General features: G+C 39.4%; 1 protein-coding gene across 1 annotated transcript in view; it reads left to right on the top strand.

Moving 5' to 3' along the window:
- The window catches only part of myo3a (myosin IIIA), a 53,047-nt gene that overhangs the window by 6,255 nt on the left and 20,502 nt on the right, over nt 1–26,290 (top strand). The window contains 17 exon segments of the mRNA XM_029458141.1: nt 6,012–6,116; nt 7,005–7,104; nt 12,272–12,348; nt 15,288–15,433; nt 19,003–19,068; nt 19,215–19,370; nt 20,735–20,837; nt 21,770–21,841; nt 21,843–21,887; nt 22,385–22,417; nt 22,419–22,490; nt 22,861–22,944; nt 23,445–23,510; nt 23,512–23,648; nt 24,409–24,507; nt 24,625–24,739; nt 25,787–25,913. Of these exon segments, the coding sequence (XP_029314001.1) occupies nt 6,012–6,116; nt 7,005–7,104; nt 12,272–12,348; nt 15,288–15,433; nt 19,003–19,068; nt 19,215–19,370; nt 20,735–20,837; nt 21,770–21,841; nt 21,843–21,887; nt 22,385–22,417; nt 22,419–22,490; nt 22,861–22,944; nt 23,445–23,510; nt 23,512–23,648; nt 24,409–24,507; nt 24,625–24,739; nt 25,787–25,913 (1,603 nt within the window).

The following is a 26,290-nucleotide window of genomic DNA, read 5'->3' as shown; positions in this document are numbered from 1 at the left end:
AAAGCTCGTCTTAAAGATGTATCTCATCTTTTCCAAGGCGCAACAATGAAATATTGATACATTTAAATTGCTTACAGAAGTTTACAGAATTGTACTACTGCTTGATTTTACTAACATTAGTAATAATGTTAGTAGTGGCAGTAATTGGAGAGCAACTATTACATGAAAAAGCCGATATTTTCTTTTCATTTGGTCAAAAGCTGTTGATCTCTGCTGTGAAACATTGCTTTTAGGACACATCCAGAATTATCACCATTTTTTAATAAATCCTTTCTAAATATATTGCTATGAAAAGTTAGAAACAGCTCGTTTACATGTTCATTCATAGAGTCTCAGAGTGTCGCAGCAAATACTCAAAACCAGATTTTGACTTTTGCAACGCGTTTTGAGTTGATGTGCACCTCCTCAGAAATCTATGCGTCTGAATTATAGAGTGTGATATTAACGGAGAAGTGATATACAGAAAGAAACTCTTAAATATTGAAAGAAATGAATGGGCTCCGTCACTAGGACATTGGAGAAGTAACCGGCCATGAAGGGCTTTTATCAGGACCAAATTGCATACGCACCTTTAAGAGTTTCAGATCTCTGCAGAGATGGAAATAACTTGTCAAACTGTCTGCGTAGTCCTAACATTAAACATGCCTTTTTGCTAGACTAGCTGAAAATAATTATTCAATTTGTCAAATGGCACTTAAAGAAGAATTTAATGGTGATGGGAGTATTGTGATTCGGATGAATGAAGCAAGGAGGTTTCTAAGGAAGAAAACACACACACGCAAGCTTGTATACAGCTTTAACAATGAGTGAAGCATCAAGCCAATATAACACTGGACAAGGGCCTGGATTTCTGTGAGTAGCCCAGCCAACCGGAGACAGAGCTTGAGATGATCTGAAACGTGAAATGAAGAAAAAAAAAAACAGAGTATATGATCGAGTCAAACCAAAAAAGATTTCACGATATTATCATTCCCATGTGGTGCTTCTGAACCCATTAGTCTCTGCACTGACTCATCCTGCCCTGGCATCCCAACCTCTACAGTCATTAATTGACAATGAGGTTTAAAATGCTATGCCTTGCTTGGACTTTTTAATAAACGGCGGCAGTAAGTAGACACCAGCTTTTATGCCCTTGTAAACGATAAGCCCACGGTGACAATAGTGTTTTGTCTCTGGAGACGGTCCAGTGTGTAACACACACAGGAACAGACACGATTATCGAATGCTGCAGACATGATGATGCACACCATAGGTACGATAATCTGCAGTAAATAAGAAATACAACACAGATTTATATTTGCGGGGAAAAGTCGGCACCTGCGTGTTTTTTATCGGCCGCTGTGGTTTCTCCCTCACTGAGTCAGGGGGCAGCCCCGCTTGTTTCATCTTTAGATTTTGTTTCATCCATTTCTTTTACACGTCTTTGATCGACTACTTTCATTTACATGACTAAACAAGCACCTGACCTCATTTGTAATGGAGAATATCCCACTCAGTATTCAACGTATTCAGTTTTGTTCTTTTAACATTAATAGTTCTGTGGAACTCTTAACAAATAATAGTGAGAGTTATTAGTTTTTCAACAACAATTTTGCAGCCTATATTTGGGATATATTTGGGAATGGCAACCAGTGGAATATGGTTTGACTTTCTTTTTGAAACATTGTTTTCCTTTATGTTGATGCCTTGTTGGTAGCTGGCAGTAAAACACAAATCTTGAAGGGAATCAGTAGTATTGTGCTTTATAATGAAGATCCATATTGGACATTAAACACCACATTTATTTTAACATGGAGCTGGACTTGTAACCTAAAATGAATGGGATGTTTTAACCAGACTTTATGCGTGAATCCTTTCAGCTGTTTTGTATATTCCCATTGAATTGTGCAATCAATCAGCATCATATTTCAATGGCGTGATGCAATTTAATGGGAATTATTATTTAGTTTTGTCTATGTTTGTGGAGAAGTTACAGAAAAGAAACCCTCACACCAGTTGTGTCAACATATGTGTATCCAAAGGTTAGAAAATCTGCTTTAAATCAAACCTGGTCTGAAGTTTCACATATTGTTTCCTCTCTGCAGAGGGTTAGGTCTTCACCACATCTGAAATAATTAATGTTCATGTTGAGCATCACTTTCTGGAAGTAGGCAGTGTGGCTAAGGGGAAAGTGCTGGCATTTAGCTCTGCTAAATCTAGGACACAAGACTTCTCATTAATATGGATTTGTCCGTCTGCCCCGTGTAATTTAATGATGACAGGTGATATGGCAGCAGTGATGTGGACTGACGTCAGGCGCGGCTCATTGTCAGGCCGCTGTGCTGTCTGAGAAATCCTCGGAGGTATTCTCCGCTTAACTGCAGTTTGTCCGGACGTCTGATAGCAGAGAGAGAGAGAGTGATTAAGCTCCCCATGTGGCAGCTGAGATACATGCCATCCATCCTACAACAGGTCTCTGGGCTCCTGATGGATAGGTAGATTGATAGGCACATAGAATACAGACACAAGGCACGGCGTTGAAAACTTATGCCATTGCTTAGTCAAGGTCAAATATCTGCCTCACTCTCAGCATCTAGTGCAGAGCAGGATTACTGTTTGCCAGGCCCAAGTGCTCATGGGGCCCCTGGGCCAGAGTTTCTGTTTGAAGTGACAGTTCTTGTTGGAAAGTCAATCAAACAACTGCAAAAAGACGCAAATATATGCACAACTGCTACAAAGTGAAGCAAAACTTCTACAAAGAGACGCAAAACTTCTACAAACAGGAACACAATTATTACAGATAGACCTCAAATGACCACAGAGAGATGCTAAATGACCACAGAGAAATGCTAAATGACCACAGAGAAATACTAAATAACCACAGAGAGAGGCTAAATGACCACAGAGAGATGCTAAATGACCACAGAGAGATGCTAAAGGACCACAGAGAGATGCTAAAGGACCACATAGAGATGCTAAATGAACACAGAGAGATGCAGAGAGATGCTAAAGGACCACAGAGAGATGCTAAAGGACCGCAGAGAGATGCTAAAGGACCACAGAGAGATGCTAAAGGACCACAGAGAGATGCTAAATGAACACAGAGAGATGCTAAAGGACCGCAGAGAGATGCTAAAGGACCGCAGAGAGATGCTAAAGGACCACAGAGAGATGCTAAAGGACCACAGAGAGATGCTATATGAACACAGAGAGATGCTAAAGGACCACAGAGAGATGCTATATGAACACAGAGAGATGCTAAAGGACCACAGAGAGATGCTAAAGGACCACAGCGAGATGCTATATGAACACAGAGAGATGCTAAAGGACCACAGAGAGATGCTATATGAACACAGAGAGATGCTAAAGGACCACAGAGAGATGCTAAAGGACCACAGAGAGATGCTATATGAACACAGAGAGATGCTAAAGGACCACAGTGAGATGCTAAAGGACCACAGAGAGATGCTATATGAACACAGAGAGATGCTAAAGGACCACAGAGAGATGCTAAAGGACCACAGAGAGATGCTATATGAACACAGAGAGATGCTCAATGCCCACAGAGAAATGCTAAAGGACCACAGAGAGATGCTAAAGGACCACAGAGAGATGCTAAAGGACCACAGAGAGATGCTAAAGGACCACAGGGAGATGCTAAAGGACCACAGAGAGATGCTAAAGGAACACAGAGAGATGCTAAAGGACCATAGAGAGATGCTAAAGGAACACAGAGAGATGCTAAAGGACCACAGAGAGATGCTAAATGAACACCGAGAGATGCTAAAGGACCACAGAGAGATGATAAATGAACACAGAGAGATGCTAAAGGACCATAGAGAGATGCTTTATGAACACAGAGATATGCTAAATGACCATAGAGAGATGCTAAAGGACCATAGAGAGATGCTAAAGGACCATAGAGAGATGCTAAAGGACCACAGAGAGATGCTAAAGGACCATAGAGAGATGCTTTATGAACACAGAGAGATGCTAAATGACCACAGAAAGATGCATCGTCTCCTTATTAGTCCATTATCTATCATCGAAAGTTTTAGTATTTTCTTATCTTCCAACATATAAAAGGGACAGTTCTAACAATGTCATTATGTACTTTCTAGGGCTGTTGAATTAACGCATTAATTTCGATTAATTAATCACCGCGTTAAAAATATTAACGCAGATTAATCGCGCTCCTAGATTCCCCGGACTTTTGCTCCGACAGCACGGAGCTCTGATAGCATCCCCCCATCGCACGGAGCACGCATTATATGCGATTAATCGCGATAATTAATCACAAAGCTTGTAATTAATTCGATTAATTTTTTTAATCGCTTGACAGCCCTAGTATTTTCTTCTAAAGCCAACCAGACCTGAAGCCATTAACGCCATTAATTTGCTGATTCCAGCTTCTCAAATGTGTGGATTTGTTGCTTTTATATGTTTAATATCATCAATTTTGATGTTTTTCAGGTTTTAGACTGTCGACTGAACAATGAAGTATCAATATAATAACCAGTAATAACAGTAATTTATATTTCCAGCCCTAAAATCAACTAAAACAAAAACAAAAACCGAAACCTCACTGTAAGTTTTAAGTGGAAGAAGCAATTGATAGCTTCCTGTGGTTAGCTCAATTAGCATAAACACACTTTAGATATGTACAAAGGCAATTAAGCCCTGTGGGTAGAAGTATAATGAAATGACTAAATGGTTCCCTATTTGGGGATTTGGGCACACACCGCCGCAAATATTATGTCCGTATTATGATGCTGCTACTGTAGCAATCAGCACTTTTATTCTTAGGATTGCAGAGGAACATAATCATAGCGTAATAATAGATAATCTTTCGATCTAGTGCCATTATGCAACGTTTTTGTCAAAAAACATCCTGTTTCCCTGACCATTTTAGGGGAATAAATATTGCCCCTGTCAGACCCATGTCATTTAGAATGTGAATTAAAAAAATGTTTGTGTTAATGTAAGTTATTATCAGTAACCTTTTCTGATATGTGCTGCACAATGTCTTTAGTACGATCGCTGCAGGGGACTGACTCTTATCCCGAACAACCACACACCACTGCATGTCTATTGCCTAATTAAGCTTTCAGTTTACAAGTGCGGGAAATTAGTGTAATTATACAAGAACAACTGTTTAATACATAAAAAGACATGATGGATGTTGGTTTTCACATGCGGTTATGACTAAAGATGTGAATGAAATTGCAAAATGTTTATATCAAATGGAAAAAGAGGCGTTTGTATGTTTAATGCATCTGTAGATGATATATTTTACCCCCCAGAGGTCTGTGTTTACAAATAGTGTTCATATGCAGAATCTACAATTTCCTTTCACTAGCAACCCCCAACACTGTGATTGACATCTTAGAGCTTTTTATTTTCTCCCAAAGAAAAGTCTAAATGAAGGGTTATTATTGTTGCCAAGGCAACCTACTGGGTAATTTTCAGCAATTTTCCAAGAGGAATTGCAATTAACAGTGGGGTCCATATATCTAGACGCAGTATACCATAAGAAACACATGAAATCAAACATTTCAAAAGGAGAAAGTGTCCCTGCTGATTTTAATCTCATGTTCTGTTTCCAGTATGAAATGCTGTCCTGTAAATGGTGGAAATTTCGATTATAAATGTTGCCAACATAAGAGGCTGTGCTCTATTTGAAGATGTTTTGTGGATGTTTAATATTTACGCTGCTTTGTCCTTACAGCGTACTGTAGATTAAACCTTGCATTTCAAAATGTACATTCTCCTTTTGGGCACGATTTTCACCTCTCACTAAGCTGCCTCAGAAAGATAAGCTGCTAAAAATTGACATAATTACTTCCAGCATCTCTATTCTCACTGTGAAATTTTAGGATCAAAACTTTTTCATCCTCTGCTGTTTCTGTGTGAATATCTCAGATGCCCCAGATTTCAGCATATTGTATAAACTCAGCTATAAATGCTGACTCATGTTGAGTTTTTTTGTTCATTATTCTCTTTTCTTTGTGGATTTTTGTTTTCTGTTGCAGCTTTGCAATGGTGGCTCTGTGACAGATCTGGCTAAAGGCATGCTGAAGAGAGGAGACAGAATGGACGAAGCTATTATTGCCTACATCTTGCACGAGGCCCTCATGGTAAATCTGGCTTTCTCAATGTGCAAGAGGGTTGACAATGCTGTACTGTAGCGTTCTAATTGGTCGATTATTTTCGAGCGTCCTGATTGGTCGATTTCGTTTGGAGCATTCTGATTCGAAATCGACCAATCAGAAAGCTTTAAACGAAATCGGCCAATAAGAACGCTCAAAACAAAATTGACCAATCAGAACGCTCAAAACTAAATTGGCCAATAAGAATGCTCAAAATGAAATCGATCCATCGCAACGCTTGTAAAAAGGTCGACCAATCAGAACACTCGGAACGAAATAGACCAATCAGAACGTTCGAAAATAGTCGACCAATCAGAACCCTCGAAACAAAATCAATCAATCAGAACGCTCAAAACGAAATCGACCTTACAAACAGTCCAAAATCCTAAGCTATCAGTTCCTTTAGAAATAGGACTCTATATAAATCAATTTAAAGCAGCAACAATTCCTTAACCCACAACATGGGTCCAAAGTGACCCAAAAGACCTTTAATTGTAAATATCTTTGCAATAAATTACTTTAATCATTCAGAATTCCAGGATTTCCTCAATTAACTTGTTCAATTTATTTAATCATTTAATATTCCAAGTATTCATTAAATATCTTGTTTTTTATTACCACAAATCATTATTTCCATTCCCCCTTTCTTAATTTATGAACTAAAATAGTATTTATAATACTACATCAGGTTTACACACGGGTCAAAAATGACCTCCAAAAGCACATTACAGGGGCAATGGAAAGACTCACAAACACAGCCACCACCCAGCTACAGGAGGATACGTCAATAGAACAACTTCCCATTGAACACATTGCATCAATGAGCTTCAGGTGCTTGTCAGAAATAGCTTCTTTTTTTTCTTCTTTTTTTTACAGGGCCTCCAGCATCTGCACGTCAACAAGACCATCCACCGTGACGTCAAAGGCAATAACATCTTGTTGACGACGTATGGAGGCGTCAAACTCGTGGATTTTGGTACGAAATGTGTTTCTATTTGCAAAAGACACCATGTCGTTTTTTTGCACTATCCTCCTCTAATCAGTGAAAATCATGTTATGGCTCTATTTACCAGAAGAGGGTCAAATCCATTACCTTCAGCTGATTGCCAAATAACATTGTGACTCTAATTAGTTTCCTTGAGAGGTTGGAATGAGTTTACACAACCTGACAAGGTGGCGGACGATTATACTTTTCCCATTACAACCTATCTTTTCCATTCTCCAGCAGACATCAGGCGGACATTGTTGCTATTCACTCTGTGTTTGCACTCATTTGCTTTTTGGGTTTTCTTAACCAAATGAGGCGCTCAGAGCAGCACAACTATAGTTCTTAGATTGAAGGCTCACAATAGGCAAAGTGAATTTGACTATTTCCAGGGGATGACTCACCCTTGTTTTCTTCAGGGGCTGAAAAACCAGCTGCCTGTTTTCATTACACATACAATCCCCATTCAACATGTGTGTAGGTTTGCATTTAGTCTGCTAATTGTGGGCTTCTCTTGAAAGCATTTATTCTAAACCACGAAGCACAAAGTGCACGGCTCCTATGTAAGGAGGAGGAGGAGGAGGGAGGAGGAGGGGGGTTTAATGGAATGGCTTAAATATGAAGTAGGTAATATAGAGCAGGGCCATCCGTTGCTTTAAGAGCAGCTTCTTCGTCCTCTCAACGCTGTCACAGATTCTCAACACTCTCAACCACTTTTGAAGAAGGGAACTCCGAAGCCTCCAGGTCTTTAGGAATTAAAAAAGTAAAAAAGAAAACATCAAAACTGGTTTTGAGAAAGACATTGAACTGGTGACGCATTATAAGTACCTCTATTCAGTCTTCAGTAATGCAAATCAGCATGAATACGTATTTAATTGCTCTTGCTTCTCACAGACGATATTGCACATGATACTATTTATTTGAAGTTATTACAACACCCCAAACATCCAAACATTTTGTTATGATATAAAGATTGTGTTTGCTTTAGAACATCTTATCAAGTATTTATGTTTCCCCCGGCTAAACTTGTAATCAATCCTTAAGATAGGAAGGATGCAGTATCTATTATTAATAATTATTACATAAAAACATTGCCAAGTTTCAACACTCAGTTCACCGTGTTGTTCAGTGAGAAGTAGGAAGTTATTACATTTGAAGTTGTGGCATTATCACCAATGAATCATAACTGCGTTAATTTTGACAAGCTGTTAAGCGATCGGACCATCGACCACAACCAACTTCCATGTTAACATTCACTGCTATCTGCTCTTATCCTTCTGCTGGCTATTCAAAACAAACGCGTATCGGGATAGAGAGTAAAATAAGAAACATTATCTTTGTGACAGGAAACAGTTGGGATTGTAATGAAACATGAACTGTACTGAATACTAAGCTGTGGACACTGTTAGAGATAGGTAGGAATAGAGGAACACATTGGAGGTGATAATATGGAGCCCTAAGCAGCATCATCATGTGACTATAATATGATATGAAAACAGTGGATACTGTCATACTTGTTAGATTGGCATGAAATGTGATACAGACATTCATGATCCCCAGAGGATACTGGCTTTGGCAATCAACTCATTTCCTCATCCCTCTAGACCAGGGGTCTTCAACGTATTTCAGGCCAAGGACCCCCAAACTGATGGAGAGATGGAGCGGGGGACCCCTACTATATATATTGTATAACATTGTGTTTTATATTAAACTGGGCCTAGTGCCATGTATAAACATAGCTACCCTGTTATTGTGCATTCATTACTAAGCTATTCAATTAATACTGAATGTGTGCATCGCTGATTGAAAGGTAAAGTATTCTGCCTCCATTTATCCGTTCGCTACAATATGTTGGATTCATGTTAATGTGTATTTAAAGGCATTTAAATTTGTGGGGAAAAAATCGCTAAAAATAATTGTCTAATCAACCACAAATGTTGTGACCCCCCCGCTGTTGAAGACCTCTGCTCTAGCGCCATTGATATTTTTGTTTTTTAGAGATGTTGTGACAATGACTATTTTGGTGGATTCCCATGTCATTTGGTACAGACGTTCATGGTTCCCAGATGATACAAACTTAAATGTGTCCAATACTTTGGTTCATGACCAAATACCTGGAAAAAGTAATCACATTCCCAGCAACCAGATACGTGTCATACATGCTAAACATCAGCATGTTAGCATTGTCATTGTGATCTTGTTAGCATGATGATATTAGCATTAAACGGGAAAAAGAGGAAGTTTCTCTGATAAATGTGTTCTTTACTTATTATTGGAGAAAAACTGGCTTTAACCAATAGATAAACGGGCTTTATGAACACATACTGGTAAATTAGACAGAGAGACTTTTGTAGAGACAAAAGTAAGTAAAGCAAATAATACGGGTGGATTACGCTAAAACAGACGACTGGTCGCTTAGTCGTCCCACAGTAAGATTATCGTGTTATACTAAAGCAAGCATTGAAATAAATATAAAATACCCGGCGGCGACCCGGAGGAGATTAGTTTAAAAATAGTTACCCGGCGGCGACCCAGAGGATATTAGTTTAAGAATAGAATACCTGGTGGCGACCCGGAAGATAAAGAAACAGTCCTACAGAGTAGGCCCGATTAGCTATCGGTTGAAACGTAAAAAGTCAAAGGGAGTAAACCGGTTGAAAGGCCAGAGGGGCCCATTGTTGATTTCATGCTTTCAAAATATGGCTCTGATAGTTTTCCTGCCACAGATTGGGAAACTTGGCCTGATTTCCAATACTGTTTTATACCATCTTTATTCTTTTCATACTATTTTTAATGCTATTTACTATTTTTATTCTGCTATTTAATATTATTCTTAATGCTATTTTTAAAGCTATTTCACATTTACATCAACATTGTGATTATTGTACTGTAAATGCGATGGTCCCGATCCTGTTATCTCTCTTTACCTACAGAAGAATTTGGCAGTATTCAACCAATTAAAGTCCATAGTGGAATCTTTCCCTGCCCGTGTACAGAGCAGGCACACAGAAAGACTGCAACATATTTTGTTACAGCTTGTTTGTAAGCCTTGAACATCGCTGACAGTTGAAATCAGATTTCGGTTATGACGCCATCAGGAAAGCAAAAAAAAAAGGAGCAGCAGTTTAGAAAAAGCATGCGTGTATAAAAACTTGCAGATTGCCGAAAAACAGGGGGGGTGAAAAAAAAAAAGAAGCCGACTCGTGCTCGCCTCGCTGCTACACGCAGGCACTGCGTCACGCTGCGATTAATGGTTTTTCATGTGGAGGGGTGCACACTACACTAAGCAGCTGAAGAGATAAAGCCCCCGCAGTGACTCACCACCAGCAGAGAAACAAAATAGCAAAGAGATGGACCCAAAAAATAAAAAGCAATGGAAGAATGAGAGGCGCTGTTCGTTCATGGGTCTCTCATGAATATTCTAATTGACAGCGTTATCTCTGTGATGATTATTAAGTGTGGCCCACCAGGCTCCACTTCGGGCTAATGTAGTGGAAAGAGACGGGTTGTGAGAGCTTTAATAGGGGGCTCTTTGTGCTTCTGTATCCTCACACACTCATATACCGTATGTATGTAGCAGACGTGTGTGTGTGTTTAATCAGACTATGGGTTCGGTTGAAGTCTTACTATGTAGTGTTTTTCTGGCTTGGTGACAGCCTGCGAGTGTCCCTGTGTGTGTGCAGTCTCATGTCTATATCCCCTCCTTCACATTTTTATAATCCCTTTTCATGTTTGCCACAGAATCGTTTTTTCTTTCCCTCTTCATTGCTCATCTCCACCCCTGTCTTTAACCCACCAGAAGCAACAGAGCAGCCGTGTATTACTGCACTGCCTGTAATGAAGTCGTCAAAAACCGGGTGCACAGAATGAGCTTTTACAGGAAACTATCGCTGATGCTCTCAGAAACACATTCATGATGTGTAAACCGTCGTGTTTTGACACATGTGGGTATGTTGTTGGCACATTTTCCTGAAATGACCCCTACACATGCTCAAAGCTTTGATGCTGCAAGTCTGACTGCTAAAACACGTCGTGCAGAAAAGTATTGGAGTTATATTTAGCCGAAACTGTGATTCAGATTCACCTTAACATAATGCACGACATGCCAACGCGTTCTCCCCCCCAACTTGTCAAATGAGGCAGATTTGTCATCGGCCCTCCCTGCGCTTCGAACTATGACACACACACCTCTAGCATCAGATTTGCACGCTACGTTGCATACACCGTTGTTCCCAGGAAACAACTTGGTTAGGTTTAATGCAATAAAACTACTTGGTAATGTTTTGGAAAAGAACGTCGTTTGAGTTCAAATACGTACGTTTGTTAAGGGGCAGTAACAACACGCTGTACAAGACAAAGCCATTGTTCTGCAACCGCATGTCATGCATCAGTAGATCACTTTGGTTTGTTGGTAGCCGCTTTTGTCTCGAGGCTCTGCTTTTGTCCTAGTTGCTGCTTTATCTGAGCCAGCCCTTGGATACATTACAGTGTGGTGTAACACTGATTCGTCTGGACTGGACTGAAGTCACGATTGTGGGTCAGCATGTTCCTTGTCAGGCTTTGTACCGCACATTAACACACACATAAGGACACACATGTCCTCTCTGTGTGCAGTCCCATTTTTGCAGAATGTTTTCTATCTTTGGAACATGACTTTGTCCATGTGGATAAAGCGAATAAAACACTTACATTTTGTACTATCTCGTAACAACAGTGAAATGTTGTCTCCAGCTGCCAAAGCCTGTTTACAGCTGAATTGTATTCAAATGTTGTTCTTGAAATGCCCGACAACAGTCACCTGCAGTACACATACGAATTTGTAATTCAAAGCAATCTATCATTTAAAGAAAAAAAAGCATTGCAGCCCTGAAGTCACTGTGTGTGTGTGTGTGTGTGTGTGTGTGTGTGAGTGTCACTGTAGTGACAGCTCAATCAGTAAGATACGAGAAAGCCCAGTATCAGTTGAGCAGTACCCCACTGTGTACTGTTCACCGTTTCCCTCTTCACACATCATCACTTTTACCAGCCAGTCTGATGTTTGTGGGGGAAAAAAAAAAAACACATGTGAAGGAAGTAACTGAGAAAATTGTCTCCACTGAGTGCACTGTCTTAAGAGTAAGGCTAAAAGTGTCTTAAGTATGTATTCTCTTCCCTGCAGGTGTTTCAGCCCAGCTGACAAATACCCGTCTGAGGAGGAACACCTCTGTGGGAACTCCTTTCTGGATGGCTCCTGAGGTACAGTAAAACTGGCCTATAAACGCTCCCGCAGCCTCGTCTGTTTCCACTACATTAGCCTGGAGCACATCCCAGTGGGCCACACTTTATAATCATCAAAAGAGATAACACTGTCAAATACAATGTGCATGAAAAAAATGGAATGGACATCCTCCATCATTCGTTTCCTATCTAAGCACACAGTAGCTCAGTGAAGTTCATATACCCTCTATGCAGAAGTGGTTACATCAAAGAACTCCTTTCCTTTTTATGGTAGCTAACTTTCTCCTTTGGTGTGTAAGGGAGAATAAAGAGTCAGTTGATATCTCAGCTGGAGGTTCTTGCTATTGATTCATCTGACTAGAGTTTACTGTGTGATACTGATTAATGTCTTTTCTCATTAAAGTCGACTTCCGTTTGGGAGCGTTATCTTCCTTCAATCATACAATAGGGAAGCAGCTGCCGTTTCATTTCTAGCCTAGTATTCCTAGGTATTACATTTACATCCACCGCCATTGTTTATTGCCAGTGCCCGTTGTATAACAAGTTGGAAAGTAAGAAAGCATGAAGGTAGGTAAGTGTGCAGCACGACTTATTTTTGTGCTGAAGACCAAAGTTTCCTTTTTTTTATCTTATACCAGCAATTAAAAGGCAACTCAACCCAATTCCACACGTAAAAGTCTGTGTATAGGTCTTAAGGAGAACTACTGCATAATGTGAAAAAAGGTTGCACCCAGAGTGATAAATTGGGGGTGTGGAGAAAGACGTGAGCTCACCCGACCTGTGTAGTAGTTTCCATTATCCTGTAATGAATGTTTTTGGCGGAAAAATCTGTTGAAGTCCGACATATTTAAAACCATTTCGGTGAAAATAATTCCCTCTAAGCATAATTTGAATTGTATTGAAATAGGCAAAAATTCAATTTCCACATTTCCTTCTATTTAAAAGAACAATTTTTCAACACAAAAAATCAAACAGTAAAACTGAAGAATTTAGAAAAAACATTGAACAAAATACAAAATTGTCCACTGCCAACCTTTTGTTTGACCATCGTAAAATAATGTTAAAAAACATTTCATGGATTTACAATAAATCAAAGTTCCACACTAACGATTTGCCTCGTACTTAATTGACACTTTTATAATTTGTGATTATTTTAAATCATAAGCATCAGTTTATTCTATAAAGTAGTGCTAAATAAGTTTAGTAGATGTTATAATTTAAAAAGATGGCACACCAATGAAAAAACAAGGACTCACTACCAGAAAAAGCAGGATGTCTAGATTTAGGAATAAAGCATTTTTACTGTGCATTTTAATGATTAAATGTGAAGAAGGTTCAGTAACACCCTGTAACAGTGAACATGTGCAGCATACTGAGAACCAACTTGAAGACCAGAGGCATGTTTGGGGTTATCAGACAGACAGTGTTCATTTATATTTTGTTGAACTGAAGCCACAACACTTCAACAACTTTTATTAGATTAGCAGCCTCTGTAGGGATAAGAAGTGCACATTTATTATCTTCTACAACCACTGCACCAATGCTAGTTTTAAATATATTTCCTCCCAGTGTGGATGCTTTGCCCTTCAGAGAGGGACCTTGCACATTCACTTGTGAAATCAAAATGGACATTTTTACATGAGGTTTGCATGTCTTGCAAATTGTGCATTACAATACACATGACGTGTTTGGTCAGGACTCAAGGATTTTAATCTGATTTGTGTAAAATGTTGATCGGGTGGACTCGCTAGACTCTAAAGTCTTTGGTAGAAAGGTTTATTGATGCCAGGAGTGAGATTTGTAAACAAGGATCAACAATCTTATTATTGGAGGGAATTTTTTTGGGGGATTTTTTATCCTGCATAATATATTAGTATATAATATAATATTGCATTTACACAGACACGGTCTTACTTACTTTCTCAGCAAGATCTGGTTATATAACTTCGAGTTGTGGGGTAAGTCGTTCACATATACACAATGTTATACATTTTGGATGAGCTTTATCTTTATTGACTTTATTGATGGATGGTTTATGCCGTGTTAAGTATATATTTGGCTCTTTTCATGATGCATTTTGATCATTTAAGTTTGCTAAATTGTCTACATGAAGACTGATCTAACATTGTTTTTGTGTGTGTGTTCCTTATGCTTGTTATGTTTTCAGTGTTTGTAGGTATGACAAAATAGTGAGGCGTTTTCTTTTGTTTTCCACAAAGAAGTGTGTGTTTGTGTGTGTCCGTACATTTGTGTTTCAGGATGTCTTATTTATATAATGATGTGTCTGCTTCTCTTGCCTGTGTACATACAGGCATGCTTATTTGGAATTAGGAATACAATTTATATTGATTTCAGACAATTGACAGTAATGGTGAACGTGTGTTTTTGTGTGCGTTTGTTTGTGGTTACGTGTACACATGCCTCCCACTGAGAGATGATTCACATTGTTGATTGGTACCATGTTGCCCTAAGGACACTGATGATAGGTTGTATGTTTGTGTGTGTGCACTATATTGCCCACATGAGATGATGATGAGACCACAGCTTTGGCTGAGCTCTGTTCCACTCTATATTAGGTTCCTTTGATATTTTGATGTATGTTTTTCTCTCTTACATATGTGTTTCGTGTATGTCCCTAATAAGGAAGTAGTCCCAAACCTTACATCTTCAGTCCAGAAGTATGTACTGTATACAATTATATTTAACCTTTCATCTTCTTCTGTTGGTTAGTAGAAGTAGAGTTGATTTTCTAAATACTGTATTCTCCAAAACAAAGGTTTAATGATCTTTTGATGGGATAATTGGTGAAGCTATTGAGAGCAAAGGAGTTAGACTGTTGTACCTCACAAGATAATTCTCCAAGATGTTCATTGATGACTAACTTTGGCAATTTGGTATACATAACATGAGTCATAATCGTAGCGGTGTTTTTTACTTTGTCCTTCTGTCTGCTTTAGGTAATAGCATGTGAGCAGCAGCTGGACTCTACCTACGATGCTCGTTGTGATGTCTGGTCACTCGGCATCACCGCCATAGAGCTGGGAGATGGAGACCCGCCCCTCTCTGAACTCCACCCGATGAGAGCCCTTTTCAAAATACCCAGGTGAGCCACCATGACACCTGAATTCTATTTTATTTTATTTGATAGGGGACGTTGAAGCTCAAGCCTTAAGCTTTAAGGTGACAGGGCTAACCAGTTAGCCACAGCTGTGCCCTAAATGCTTGTATTTGAATTCAAAGCCTGTAGATGCATATCCTCAACATGAACTCAAAGTTTTCATTATTATGAATGCTTTGGAAATAAATTCACAAATGATTTTGACTTGACTTTTACTCAATAAATCTTCATTAAGGCAAAATAACAATTTGCCTACACATAACTGAATGTTTTCCGGCACTAACAGCCCTATTTGTATTTATTTATCTCCCTAATTTGAATACAAAAGATGATTGACAAGTAAAGAAGCAACAGTGTGTTTATCCTGTTGACATCCTGCATGTTTCTAACTGAAGCACTGGAAGTGGTGACTTCCTAATTACAACCTGTGAACTGAGAAATCAGCCTTTGAGAATGTGAAGATGTGAAGGCAAGCACGTGTTATGCACTAATCTGGCTGCCACTGGCCATAGAAGCCCTGGCAAGCATTGGCATGAATATATATAATTTAGTGTAACGTTTTTCATGCAGAGATTTTATTAAATAATTTCAAATGATATGGAATTTTTAAACAATACCCTCCATTTTCATATGACAGCAAGGCCGTGTTCTCATCCTTGCACACACTTTGTTAGCTTCCAGTCCCAGCACACTGCACAGCTGGAACCAACCGAAATGTTTGCCAATTTTGCTTGATAAATGGCCCCAAAAGATTAATGCATTATCATTGTTTTTGTTGATTTTTTTTTTTCGGTCAATGATAACTATTTTAGCTCATACTGTTTTGCGTAGGTGGAAGACTGCAGTAAAATAAGCAATACAAGATAATAACAATATTTGCCTCCAAAATGTAGTGGGGTAGAAGTATAAAGTACATCAAATGAAATAAAATGGAAAATGTACAAGTAGTTCAAAAGTGTACTTAGTTACATTCCACCACTGCTGTATTGTGGAGATGTGAAAGTAGACAATGTTTACAAAACCTTTCTTTAACAGCTGTGCTACAACAAGTTTTTACTGCACTGATGCAGGCCGTCAGAATGTATTACAGGGTATTGCTGCAATACTTCAATCCAGATAAGCCATCTCCTGCTCCCCAAAACAGTGATTTGCCTCTCTATGCAGACTGTCACCAGACAAAGTACAGTCTTTTCATTTCAAACCGCTTTTTTCTGCTTGCAGGGGCTTATCCATAAACCACTCCCCTCCTGGTACTGATCCCATTCATCCTCTGGGTAGAGGCTGAGAGTACAGCCACCCTTTTCTCATCTGTATGTTTTGTGGGCTGAAGGTGAAAAGTAATTGTTTATCGTCACCTGATTCCAGTGTGAGTGCAGCACGAGCACTTACCGTCACTGTCATCTTAACGGCACAGCACTTTGTCCATCACTACCCTGAAACGGTGTGCTCCTACACACACACACACACACACACACACACACACACACACACACACACACACACACACACGCACACACACACACACACACACACACACACACACACACAACTCCTGTGACAAAGCTGTCCTGTGTGTTTGCTCTGGGGGTCGTGCTCCACAGGATACATCACACAGCTTCCTCACAATCTATGTGACTGCTGCAGCCAGGGCTTCAGGCTGTCTGTTCACACTCTTCACTTCCCTCCTCACTACTCTGGGTTCATTCGTCAAGCAGTCGTGGATAAAGCCACGCTAAGGGCATTCATTCACCAAATGTCTGTCTTATTTAATTCAGGGTAGTTTAAGTAGTACCAAATAGAAACAGAAAATGATCAAGGACAACGCTAATTTGTGTTGTGTTTTCTACAATGACTGAGTACATTTGTTATCGCTGCTGTTGAACACATTATAGTTTCTAAATGGAATTTTAGGGCTGGACACAATACAACACAATATGTACACCAGCACACTAAAATACAATCCCATACAGTGTTCCTGCAGCAAATTCTACCTTTCTGACGGTCGATTGATGTCATGCTAGCCAACATGTGGGACACAAGTTAAAAAGTGAGCTAGTTAGCTTAGTTTTGGTTACAAGGAAATTGAGGCAAGTTAGAAAGATATCTAGCTGGATTTGGTGAGACAGTGAAGTCATACAAGCCAATGTTTGGGATTTGGTTTAAAGGAAATTTAGGCAAATTAGAATGTTAGCTAGTAAGTTAGCTAGTTAGCTACACTGTTAACAGTAGCCTATGTGGTTAGCTAGGATTTAGTCAGACAGTGGAGTTATTTTTTCTGTGCCAAGAACATTTATAACACAATAGCCTACACAGTTGTATCCATCTTTAAGGTTTCAAATATGTATAGCCTATCCACTGCATGTGGACATATGTGAAGATATAAAATGTCCATATAGCCTACTGTAGTCTATTTACACAGTAGGCTACTATGTCCACATGGTAGGCCTATAGGCTACCATGTTGCATATTATACAACAGACAGCTTTTTGAAAATTCACCACATAGAGCTAAACTCATAAAGTAAAAGATATTTCAAGTGAAAAAAGTCAAAATAAACATACATCAGCACAAGTAAGACTCTGAATTAAGAAAGACAGACAGATTGGGATGAGTGTATGAGCAGAAGTCAAATCCCTGCTCATAGTGTCAGACTCTGAAGCAGGTTAAAGATTATACGTGCCATTCTAATTATACATATAAGATTGAAGCATTTCATTATTTCACTTCATTATGTGCAAAAGAGAAGATTTAACATTTCCTTACATAATGTACAGAGTGAATTTATTACAGGACACAGTGGGTACATTACTTTTGTAAGAGGGGTATACAGTAAACATTTTCTAGATTTAAAATACATCCTCATATTTGTATCCAAAGAATTAAAATCTCTAAGTGTGACAAATTCGCCAGAAGAACCTGTTTGTCTTTAGGATGAGAAAAACACTTTAATAGTCGCAACATTAGCAGAACAGACTCCAAACAATTGTCTCATGCCTTTGCTGTCTATATTGGGTGTGTTGCGTGATAAACAGGGGATGCATGTTCTCTTATTAGACCAATTTATCGCTGTCAGAGCCAACGTGAAAAAGGCCCTGATACATTAGCAGGCAGCATTGACTTCCTCACCGCTTTCCAGGAACCTTCTTGTACAAAGGTACTTAAAGCAAAACGAGGAATTACAGCAAATTAGCTTAGTTGTTTGCTGGCTGTGAGGGCTTGATATGCTTGAACCCTTAACGACGTTTGTCTGTTTGAATGAGATTTTTACATGAGAAACCTTAAGCTTTTAAGATCTGGCTATATATTTGATAGACAATGTTACTCACTATTGCTTTTCTATCATAAAATCAACTGTATCAATACCGCCTAGCGGCACAGGTGGAGAGCCATTTGTTTGTGCCACCGCAAATAAACGCCTCTGGATGTCCTCGATGACGAATAGTTTCACTCCATCGTTCCACTCTGTGCCTCGGCCTTTTGTTCTCGGGCCTGTCTGCGTAAATCCCATCTCATCTTATCTTTCCATTTATCTTTTCCATTCCCTCTTTTAACAGAAATCCTCCGCCTACTCTCCACCAGCCGGAGCTCTGGTCAGACGACTTTAATAACTTCATCTGCAAGTGAGTGTGGATGCTAGTGTGTGTGTTACGCCTCTGTGAAGAATAAATATTTACACTGACGGTACTTAACCAGGCGAACTTTGAATATAAATACAAGAAATTCATTGCACTCGTCCTCCTCCATCTTTTCTTCTTCCTCCCCTCAGATGTCTGATTAAAGACTTTGAGCTGAGACCAAATGTGCTCGACCTGCTCCGGCATGTGTTCATCAAACAGACTGTTGGAAAAGTGAAAATACTGCAGAAGCAATTGATTGAACTCATTGACCTCAACCAACAAATAGGAGTCATTGATAAAACAAGGTACTGTCTTAACTGTAGTTGTATGTATGCTTCCTAATCTTACATTTCTACTCGTATTTGTGACAAAGTTGCACTACTCACTCACTAGCAGTATGAGCAGAATACTCACACACCATAAAGTGTTTGATAGATTTTGTTACCCAAGAAAAGTCTGCAAGCCGTCCTGTCAGTGGGGTTTATATAGTAGGCTGCAGCTTAGCTTTTGCGGACAGTATAATCCAAATTACCCTCCCAGCTGGATGTTTTACAAGCCCTGTCACTCTCACATAAACAAGAGCTCATTCCTGCTCCTGCTTCATTTGAGGTGCAGTCTGAGCACAGTGTGTGTCACATGAGTCAAAAATGTTGGCCCAGAAAGTGTGTATTGCCCGTCCGGTCATGAAATGTTAATCCTATTTCTGTCATTGAAGCCATCATGGAAAGACAAGCACAGACAGTAATGACAGGTAACACATGCATATATGACCTTTGTGCCACAGTAGGAGTACAGTAGATGATAATAGGCTTTTTTTAGTTCAGTCCGAGCTTGTAGTTGTGATCACACATGCAATACTACATAGGCTGATTTTAGATCGGTTATGTGCTTCCACCCTGCCACCCTGCCATCGTAAACGTTGTTGTCTTGTTTTCTGAGTCACATTTTCCAGTTTCTTCTACCTTTATTACCTCTTTTTGTATCGGCCTGTCATTTGATGCTGCAGTGTAACTGAGGTTTTGACCTTCACTGTAAACCAACTACAGCAACTGATGAGCTCCTAACCTCACCAGCGGTTATCATTAACTTTCAGATAAATTAAGTTTTAACAGAGATTGATTGCTATCACGATGGGAAATTACCACCATCACCAACTAAATAATAGTTAGTAATCAAACTTACCCTGACTTCCCGTTATGTGACGAAACAGTAGACTTCTGAGAAACCTTATAACAAGGCACTGCTTAGCCAGCTGAAATCATAATTCCAGTTTCCTTTTAGCTCGCATTTAAAAATGACATAAACTATTTAAAATGATGGATGCCTCCTGGTTGTTTTTAAAGAAGAACATCAATGAATGATCTGCTCTTTTGGTGTATTGCCAAGTAGAACAAAAAGATACTTGTGGCTATGAGGTGGCCAGTAAAAATTGGACTGAAGAGTTTTCCTGGAGGCAGATTTAACATGTATTAAGATGTGGTTTCAATCATTTCAATCAGCTTCTGGCCTCATACTTATATTTACATTGATTAAGGTTTGTTTATAGTGAAGAGATGTACCATTGGCAGCACTGCCTCAGAACTGTATGTGCTCATACACAACACTTCTTATATTGCCATGTACACGTTACATACATTGCTCAGTGAAAGTTGGTCGTGGGTTCTGTGAGTTCTAGGCATGAACGCATCCACACTAAAAGAGGAGGCCACATGAAGACACAGACTGACCCAGACGAGGTGGACGACCTCGCCACCCTAGAAGTTCTGGACGAGGTAAGAAAGTCAACAATCTAAAATAGAAATGTAAACGGATTACAATTTGTCAGATACAGAACAACTCTCAACATATTTCATAAGGTCATTAAATTCTAAAAAAAATGTTTTTTCAGATTTCACCTAATTTATATAATCTTATCACAAGTAAAATCCAGTTTGTGGCTTTTCTGGAGCTTTCGATTGTATTACACAAAATTCCTCAGCACAATGAGTTTAATTCTTTATCTTGGATACAGAAGCTACTTCACAATCCTAATGTTTATGCCAACAACAGCTCAGAAGAATTCAAATTAAACTATCTAGATTTCCATGAAAGGCTGAGCAATCTCCATCTGCTGAGGAAAATGATGTGATATAATCAAAAGCCACCTTGTCGTGAGATTGTTTTGGCTACTATTTGTTTTTAAATTACGATTACCTTTATCTGAAAAAGATTACAAGAATATTTCGTGACATAAAGCACAGATGATTGAATCCAAGGCCGGTCCCATTGACGTATATATTTTTCCCCCCCACTGTTAAACAAACCTTCAGCATCATTTCTCCCCGATCACCTGTGCTGTCAGTGAGAAATGCACGGCAGCATCTTTTGCACAAATAACATTTTGAGCAATTTATCATATCTGAGCGCTGCATTGACATATTGAATGATACAATCAGTCTCAGTTGCCCGCGGATATTTCCACCCATCTTTCAAGATGAGGAACTCTGCTGGTATGAAGAAGGCAGTGCTGCCCTGCTTGTTGTTTATGTTCCTGTCCTGGCAGTGTAAAGACAGGAGAATTAAGCACCATACGACACAAAGATAATACATAGGTGCCACAGGCGTCTCAGGCCTTGACTTGAGTCAGGACATAAGCTAAAGTACTGCTTGTTATCGCTCATAATATGGTTAATCATTTTATACCTGTTGTGTGAATCTTTTTCAGAACACGGTCACAGAGCAGCTTCAGAGTCGCTATGGGCGAGATCAGATTTACACATACGTGGGAGACATCCTTCATCGCAGTCAATCCTTTCCATAAAATGGAGATATACTCTCCTCAGGTCTGTGGATATACAGTAGGTCTTTGTGTGTTCCCTGTACGTTTGGTCAATAATGCACTGAATGTAGCGTAGCATATCTCATTAGTGCCTCCGCAGTTCTTCAGTCGGCTGCATCCCATTTAGCCTCACCTACACACACACACACACACACACACACACACACACACACACACACACACACACACACACACACACACACACACACACTGCCCCTGTTTGTCATGCCTCACTGACTCTATTTTCCCCTCAGTCATCATGTTTTTTCTATGCCTCAACTTTGTTGCTATTTTTCATTCCTCTCGTCGCAGAACAAAAAAGTAATTGTTTTATATGCACAGACAGTTTTTTCAGAATTAAAATGTCCATTTAGCAAATAGTGCCAAATAGCACTCCACTATAATGGTAATCTTCCACATAATATCTACATTATAGTATCCCTTACATTTATATGCATGTTTTACTTTTTCTTTTCATTCTCAACCCTCTTCTCTTCACAGTACACCAAGATGTACATAGGAACTAAGCGTACAGGCTAACCCACCACACATCTTCGCTGTGGCCGATATTGCCTACCAGTCCATGGTGTCATACAATGCAGACCAGGTAATGTCGTACTACTCAATTATCATTATATAGCATCCTGAGTGCTGAAAGTTGCTTATGAACTTGTTTATATGCTATTTGTTGAAACGAGATTAATCCAGTGTGGTAACCAGTAGTCTGCACAAATGGATCAAATGTCCCTGTGTTGTTTTTAGCACTTTGTCTGACATAAATATATATATATATATATTTTTTTTTGTTTATTTGGTATAGTGATAAAGCAATAACGGCAGTATTAGCATGATGAGTTGTAGTTTGATGAAAATGAGTAGTGTCATTAGGGTTATTGTTTATTTTTAAAGCTTTTTACTTTGAATGTCAGTTAGAGGTTATGCATATTTCAACAATCTGTGTGACTTCCTGTCTGCAGTGTGTTGTGATCAGTGGGGAAAGTGGAGCTGGGAAAACAGAAAGTGCTCATCTGTTGGTGCAGCAGCTGACAGTTCTTGGAAAGGTGAGTCATAAGAGTCCACAAATACAACATGTCATTAACATTACCATTAATGTCCGATCAAAAAGGGGATAATTATGAAAGAAAATAAGTCAGAAACCACTTAAAAGGATACATAATTTGTATGAATGAGTCTCAGACCAGGAGGGTATCTTTTACCCAAAATAGTTTGACGGTTTTGATCTGTGAAACAACTTTGTGTCCTGAGCCGAGAACCTGCACACCTCCGTATTGAGGCAATTTGATCCTCTTATGATCAGTTGATTTGAGGTTCTAGCTGATGCCAGTCATGATTTGCAACCCAATTGAAAAGAAAGTTCCCTTTCAGTTCACTCTTTTCATTACCGAGGAATGAAATAATCCGTGGCAGTGCCGCTTTTGATGAAAATAGCGTGAATAGAAAGGCACTTGTATGCATCATTTCTTGTCAATAGCATTATTACTTCCACTACTTCCACTATATTGATTTCCCAGTTACTCATGAGGAATAATGTTTTATTCAGGCCAATAATCGGACGCTTCAGGAAAAGATCCTGCTGGTCAACAGCCTGGTGGAAGCGTTTGGAAACTGCTTGCACCGTCATCAATGACAACTCGAGTCGCTTCGGAAAGTACCTGGAGATGAAATTCACCTGCGGAGGAACAGTGGTCGGAGCGCAGATATCCGAGTACCTGCTGGAGAAATCTAGAGTCATCCACCAGGCAGTGTAAATATATAACTTCCTTCCATCTCTTGACACTTAATGTTCTAAAGTGACATTCATATAAATGTAAATCATGTACAGTACGTTTACAGAAAGAACATTGCCAAGAAGGTTATTTGTCTGCCTCCTAGATCAGTGCGTAACAGACTCTTTTACTCTTTCTTTCTACTTCTCCATCTCAAACCAGTGGCATTTGCCTTCCACCTGCACTTCAGTCAATCCATCTTTCCGTCTTATCATGTGCCTAGGGAGTGGACCAGGTCAAGTGGAGGGGCTAGCTTATTTCCTGTTTGATGAAAGATTGTGGTCTTGCAAGTGTCTGTAGTGGAGCTTCAAAGGCAGACTAAAGTATTTCATTAAAAGACAGACACACGGTTCAGAGGGTTTGATTTGGCTGCAAGCATTGTGTGTGGCTGCACTTTGCTGTAGCCTGTTACTGGATACTGATTTTACGGGAAATAGCAAACAAGGTGCATTCATGTTGGCAGACAAAGCAAAGCTACAGAAGGCAATATATAACTGTCTTCACTGCCTGAGTACTGTGGAGCTGTGAACTGACCAAATCTAGTAAAAGGTTACAAGACAATTATCACTGTATAGACTCTTTAAAAGCATTTTAGCCCTCAAGCTAACTAAATAATGTATTTAGTTATGTATCTGTACATGGAGTACTAGTAGTATACGACTAAATTAGATTTTTATGGGTATAATCAGTGGAATGCCACGGCAAGACCTACATTTCAGAGACTGTGTGTTTCCACAGAGGGGAGAGGAACTTCCACATCTTCTACTACATTTATGCTGGCCTGGCTGACAGGAAGAAACTAGCCCACTACAGGCTCTCCGACAGCAAAACACCTAAGTAGGTTTGACATTCCTCAGCCCTTCTCTTAAACACTGTTATTTTCTACTCACACTCCAAACGTTCTGCTTGCTGAGACCGCAATCCTGATCTTTGTGTTTCCTTTTTTATCTGCAGGTATCTGTGTAACGACCATATTAGATTAGGGCCTGACATAGTGAGCAACACCTTCTACAAGGAGCAGTTTGATGCAGTGGAGCAGTGTTTCAAAGTCATTGGGTTCAGCCTGGAGGTAAAATCTACTGCATTCATTACTGGTCAAAAAGCTTAAAGTGGTGTTTAACAGCATGACCTTGATTCTAACATTAATACAGACATCTTCTCACAATCCTATGTTATATATGTATGGAGGGAGCTCTTAGAAAGCTCTAAGGAAACCACAAAAAACTAGCGTATTAGTTCTTAAGGTCCTCTATATTGCATGTGATGGAGCATGAAGCTACAAGCACATGTAGTCAGTCAGCTGTTGGCATTGTGAAGGCTAATGAGGCCCAAAGAACTGATTGCCTCTGGGATCTGCACATCAATAGCACTTATCCTGAATCCACTTGGCAGTACTGGAGGAACAACCTCCTCTCATACAGTACGTCTTGCAAATCACAGAGTGTGTATAAAGATGATCTTTGAGCCAAGGTTATCTATTTTGAAACTTAATTGTGAGACAGTAACTGCCCATTAGGAGAGTTATACTTGCATTATTCAGAGTACACAGATGAATGCAGGCTTTACTTTATTTTATTATTTAGTTTTTCTCAATAAAATGTAAACTTTGTTAAATGGTGTTCTTTTCTTTGTCTGTAGCTGTACACGCTAACAATGCTCATGCTAGCTAACCAGCTTGTCTATTTAATCCGAACAAACCACTGTCATTTTGGCCGAACACAAAACAGCCAATATCCTGTGAGATACTAACAAGGATAAATGAGAAGGAGTTATTAAAAAATATAGCCATGAAATCCTAACCATTTATGGACAATTGAATTTGGAGGTGTTAGCAAAACATTTGAGCTAGCTAAATTTGTAAAATGGGGCGGACACCTACAATAACTATCTACATTCTATAGAAAATAGTGGTCTTAACTGCTGATACTTTGTGACAGTGAGCTTTCCAATTCAAGTACTACTGTGTTATATCAGTTGATAAAAGTGTAAAGTAGAAAAACAGACATTACAGTCTCTTTTCCATCCAGATGTGCCAGTATGTGAGGTTGTAAGACGTGTCTGATGTTAGTTAACTCTGCTGTTATTGCCAGTAAGTAGCTGTCTATCACTTCTGCAGGAGCTGGGCAGCGTTTACAGCACTCTGGCTGCCATCCTCAACTCCGGCGATATCGAGTTTACCCCGGTTGCCTCGGAGCATCAAACAGACAAGAGCAACATCTCCAACATTTCTGTCCTGGAGAACGGTGAGAGGAGAGTGAGGCATGGTGCATGATGATGTAAAACCAAACTTGAGTCTGAAAATCTCCTACACCCCCCACTCCACTCCTCTCCCTCCCTTATCCATTAAACTTTTGTTTTGAAATAAATTATCCATCATTGTATTCAGGCTATTGCCGTAATACAGAAGCATCATTACCAAACGTAAAGGACATTGTTTCCCTACGGTAATATTTTGGTCTAAATTTAGACTTCTGTGCTGACTGGTAATATACAAAGCTGTCTCGATGAGGTTTATTAATTTGATGTGATCGACGAGCAAGATAAAAATGAGTGTTCTTCGTCACTTGCACAAGGTTGGATACCCTGCATGTATTGCTTGCACTGATTCTACTTTAGAAAT

This window comes from Cottoperca gobio, chromosome 20 (genome assembly GCF_900634415.1).
Source record: "Cottoperca gobio chromosome 20, fCotGob3.1, whole genome shotgun sequence".
In the NCBI taxonomy this organism is placed as follows: Eukaryota; Metazoa; Chordata; class Actinopteri; order Perciformes; family Bovichtidae; genus Cottoperca; species Cottoperca gobio.
This window is presented reverse-complemented; position numbering and strand designations above follow the sequence as displayed.